Genomic DNA, 5324 nt, shown 5'->3' on the forward strand with positions numbered 1-5324 from the left:
AAACAAGTGACGATAGGAGCCATAGATCCCTGCCCAGGGCTGCCAGCATTAGTGTATAAGACACCCAGGAGAGGGTCTAGATCCTAAAAATGATGACATGTGAAATGCCAGGTGTGGCTGGTCCAATGTTTCTGTCTAGTTAGTCCACACTTCCCAGTCTTTGTAATGAATCTTGCTCTTTTTTGAGCCAGGAACTCTCTCTCTCTCTCATCCATCTATTTGGAATACTGAAATCAAGGGGCACATCTGGAAAACTTACATTCACAGCCATTAATACAGACCCTTATAGGCAGACAGATGTATCAATAAACAAACTCAGGCCTTCCTCAAGCAGCCTCTGACCTGGGCTTACTTTCTAGAACCAACTCCCAGCATCTACTGTCCCACCACTGGGGAAGCAGGAGCCACCCTTCACTGAGATGTATTTCAGCTCCATCAGGTAAGAAGCCCATGGAGACCCCATCTATAGCAAAAACCAGGGAGGAGTGGGCAGAGAAATACACAGACCACAGTGACCTTCATGTGTGCAAAGTACAGTTGTTTGAACATATAACAAACAAAACAAAGAAAGAGGCTGTGGCATCCAGGAGGCAGTGCCAAAGCAGAGCCCCACACACTCAGACCTGGGGAGAGGGCCCCACGCTCTGGCAGGTCTAGAGTTGGCAGGCAAAGTGGTGTAGGCCCGCACATCAGAGAATGGGGATCTGGCAGGGCTGGTGGTGGGATGGAGAAGGCCTGATCAAAATGGGGCTGTGGCCTCGGCCCCTTCCTCCGAGTCCCACCCCTCTGACTGTAGGTAATCAGCGAAGAGAGCCTTGGCCCAACGTAGAACCCGCCCCAGGTGGTGTTTTCTCACAAGGCGGTCAAAGTGCATGGCCAGCTCGTTGTAATCCAGCCTGTTGTGCATGATGTGGTCACGGTGCTCCAGCAGGATGGCAAGGCAGAGGAAAAGCATGAATGGGTTTCCCCGGCCAAACTCCTGTGGTGGTGGCAGGCCCAGTGGTGGTGGGGGTGGCAGAGACTTCCCATGGTCCTGTGGGGAGCCCATGTCTTGCATCAGGGGGGATCCTGCAGCCATACTGCCAGCAGGAGAGGCCTCCTGGGTAGATAGCGGAGATGATGAGGATGGGGAATCAGGGTGGGAGGAGGAGGAGAGCAGTGGGTCTGGGGAATTCAGGAAGGGCTCAGAGAGGGACTTGGAGTTGAGGAGAGTGGCTGGATGTGGCAGCTGGAACAGAGGTTCCCTCCTGGGGCTCGTGTTATCCCTGAATTGTTGGAGGTCGTTTAAGCTGGTTTGTCTCAGGAGACGGCCCCCGCCACTAGGCCCCCAGCTAGCTGTGGCCAAGTGGTCAACAGCATCTTCGAAGGCAACGCTTCCTCCACCAGCAGGCCTCAGCATATGCCTCTGTCGCACAGGCCTCCCCCGTGGCCACAGAAGCCAGTGTCTCCCACTTGGCTGGGGGGTCCTACAAGCTCAACCTCATGTTCAGGAGGATCTGGGGGCAGTGAACTCCAGGTGACCTCAAGCATGCGGAGGGCATCGTCAAAGGCGAATTCACGCTTGAGCTCGAGCAGCAGCCAGCGGTAACAGAAGAAGAGATCATCAGCACCAGCTTCTTGCAGGTACTGGAAGAAGTCAGGGTCGGCATGTCGCAGTAGCAGCTTGAGGTGGGCAAACTTGGTGGCCATGGCGTGGCCGTCAGGATGGAAGTTTGCAGCCAGGCGCTTCATGATGCCACAAAAGCAGATGAAGGCATGGCCCTCGTGGTCTATGACAGCAAGGATGGGCGAGGCAAGGTCACTCATGCCCTGGCAGTAGGACACCTGTGGGTGGGTGACGGCGTAGGTGGTAAGCAGGTCGTGCAGTGCCCGCAGGTGCGGGCCATCCTCAGGCCCTGCATAGTAGGGGTGGGCCCGGTCAGTACGCAGCACATCCTTGAGGACTGTGCTGCAGATGAATTCCAGATCCTCAGGGCTTGCCCGCTGTGCCCATTCACTCTTGAGCTGCTCATACTCATAGCTCTTGCGTTTCATATAGTCCATTCTCTCGCGGCCTGTCAGCCCGTCAGGGTATACATTCAGTAGATACCGCCACACCACCTGGCCAAGGATGAAAGGGATGAGGCTGATGTTCTATAGATGAGCCACCACACTCCAGTGTATATTCATCATCACTGCCTACCCACCTTGGGCCTCTGGCCTCCTTCTGAAAAGTCTGCCTTCTCACCTCTGACTCCTAATTCCTCCTAAAGGTGAGCTTCCTGCCCTGGATTACCCCACCCCAACCCACAACAACATGGTAGACTGTGTGGGTCTCATGAGCTATTAATGACTGAGGGAGTAAGTTAATTGGGGGTAGGGGTGGGTGGTGATGGACCCGTGGAGAGACCAAGGAGGCTTACCTTTCTCAGGGAGGGCTCGACACCACCGTGATAGATTCGCAGGCGTAACTCTTCAGGGCGGGAGAGCTGTCCCTCGTGGTTCAGGTACATGTGAAACTCAGCATCACTCAAGGGTGGCTTGAAGGGCTTGACATCTTCCCCATATGACCAACTCAGCACCTGTTGCACCTTGGACAAGGTGCGACCTACCTGTGAAGGAAGGAGGAGAGGAAGCCGCTGGTAAGCTGGGTAGGCTCGGGGTAAATGCCAACCAGCCTGCTCAGAAATGGGGGTGCTGGGGTTCCCGGGGACTACCAGGTAGGTCCTGCCCTCCAACCACAGTTTGGCCCAAGGGCTCCCTGAAACCACCTGAGAGAGGATGGACTGTGTGAACGGCAGAGCAACTGCCATCAGCGATGATCGTTTCTTAGTCAGCAGCACGTTGGAGCCGAAGACATCCTTGGGGCTGATTATGTCCCAGTCTTCCAGCAGTGGGCCTGGGCATGCGGGTTGAAGCAAGATGGGGGATGAGAACCCCAGACCTCAGGGCCAGGTTCCCCTCCATCTACCAAAGCCAGGCCACCCACAGGGCAATGAACGACTCCCACTTCCTCTTCCCATGGCATCCAAAAGATGCAAAAATTAAAACCATTAGCATTTCTTTTGTGGTAACCATTTCATAAAATGGCTGGGCAGCCTTTAACATGTATTGCTGTAATTATATAAAATAATATTTATTGGGCCCTTACTATGTTCCAGGCACTGTGCTAAGTGCTTAACATTAACATAAGGAGCAAGAATAACAGATAACACTTCCAAAGTGCTAAGTGCCAGGAACTACTCTGAACCCTTTACAAATATCAACTCATTCAATATTCACATCAATCCTACGAGTTAGGCACTACTATTATTGCCACTCTTTATATGAGGAAACAGGCACAGTCAGTTTGATACTTGCCCCAAGGTCCCACAGCTAGTGAGTGAAAGACCCAAAATTTCAATCCCAGGCTGTCTGGCTCAAGAGCCTACACTCTTAATCTTATATTCATGACAGCCCTCCTCCCATAAACCGTTGTTCTCATTTTACAGGTGATGACAAAATGGGTTGGAACAACTGGTGAATGGCTCAATGTGCTACAGCCAGAAAATAAGAATATTATTTGCCTTACTCTAGAGCCCAAACATATTTTTAAAAAGTATCTATAGTGGAGATGTCCTTATATAGATAGTGGTGATGGTGGTGAATGCATAAATACATGATTATACAGGGAACCATCAATTGTTTACTTAGGACAGAATGTATGGTGGGTGAACATAACCACCTTAAAAAAAAACAGACTGATCAAGAAATCTTGAGGGCACTATATTGAGTGAAATAAGTCAGACAAAAAAGGACAAATATTGTTATGGTCTCACTGATATGAACTAATTATAATATATAAACTCATAGGCATGAAATAGAAGTTACCAGGATATAGAACAAGGCTAAAGAATGGGGAGTGGTTGCTTATTATGAGCAGAATGTTCAACTAAGGTGAACTTAAATGTTTGGAAATGGACAGAGGTGATGGCAGCATGTTGTGAGAGTAACTAACACTGCTGAATGGTGTATGAAGGTGGTAGAAAGGGTAAGCTCAGAGTCATGTATGTCACCAGAAGGAAAGTTGGAGGTTAAAAGATGGGAATGTATAAAACAGTGAATCTTGTGGTGGATAATGTCTGTGATTAACTGTACAAATATTAGAAATCTCTTTCATGAACTAGAACAAATGTATGACACTATAACTAGAAGTCAATAATACAGGGGAATATAGGGAAAATATATACCTATTGCAAACTATGTACTACAATTAGTAGTATTTTAACATTCTGTCATCAACAGTAACAAATGTACTATACAAATACTATGAGTCAATAATGGGGGGGGAGGGCTGGTTAGGAATATGAGAGGATTTGAGTTTTCTTTTTGGTTTTATTTCTTTTCTGGAATAATGGATGCACAGCTGTATGATGGTACCGTGGGCAACTGATTGTACACTTTGGATGTTTGTATGGTATGTGAACAATCTCAATAAAATTGAATTTAAAAAAAATATCTATGGAACAGGCATGATTTGTACATTAGACAAAGGGCTTAATTCAGTTCTGGCCCTTGAAAGATCAGTCAAGGTTTGACCCTTCTCTTGCTTCTTCCTCTCCCTCACATCCTTTCTTCCCACCTCGAATATGATGTGGAGGCTGAAGCAGCAGTGGCTACCCTGCTACCATGAAGGAAAGTTTGACACCACTGAGTGGCTAGGCCAGCACTAGCAATACTCAGTGGCCGACTTTCAAACTCAGCTACAGGAAGAAAAGTTGACCTCTGTTTGTTTAAGCCACTGTCATTTGCAGGCCAATGCCATCCCTAACTACCATTTCCATGGAGTCCACTGCACTCTCTTCCACAGAGTTGAGGGGAAAGCAAACTCTAGGCCACATTTGGATATCACTGTCTCTCCCTGGATGTCTCACAGAGCACCACAAACCAAAGATGACCAAAAAGGGAGTCCAAGATCCACTCTCAGACCTGACCTCCTCATCTGGGTGAACAGCACCTCTTCTCTATTCAGTTGCTTAAGCCAGAAACCTGAGAGACATCTTTGCTGCCACTTACTCTCACAGCCCCTGGGGCCAAGCCATCACTAAGCCTTGAGGCTTCTGCATGCCAAAGATACTTCAATTCCACCTCTTCACTCATCTCCACCTTGTCACTTTGTTTGAACCACCATCCTCTCTCACTTGAAACTGCCTGCTATCTAGTCCCTGCTTCCTCTCCCCCTTCTCCAGTCTCTCCCAAGAGCTGCCAGAGTGGTCTTTCTAAAACACTAATCAGATCATTAAAACACTTAGCAGTTAAAATAAGACAATGGTCACACAACTGAAAATCTAACTAATGGTCTAAAA

At 48.6% G+C, this 5324-nt stretch overlaps 1 protein-coding gene across 1 annotated transcript; it reads right to left on the reverse strand.

Annotated features, from left to right (window-relative positions):
* Positions 1–681: 681 nt before the first annotated feature.
* Positions 682–3137, reverse strand: TBC1D25 (TBC1 domain family member 25). Its single transcript, XM_037824663.1, is given in 4 exon segments — positions 682–1419; positions 1422–2100; positions 2403–2591; positions 2751–3137. Coding segments are annotated over 4 exon segments (1590 nt in total). The 5' UTR covers positions 2793–3137; the 3' UTR covers positions 682–739.
* Between the last annotated feature and the right edge of the window lie 2187 nt (positions 3138–5324).

The sequence above is a fragment of the Choloepus didactylus genome, assembly GCF_015220235.1.
Source record: "Choloepus didactylus isolate mChoDid1 chromosome Y unlocalized genomic scaffold, mChoDid1.pri SUPER_Y_unloc1, whole genome shotgun sequence".
In the NCBI taxonomy this organism is placed as follows: Eukaryota; Metazoa; Chordata; class Mammalia; order Pilosa; family Megalonychidae; genus Choloepus; species Choloepus didactylus.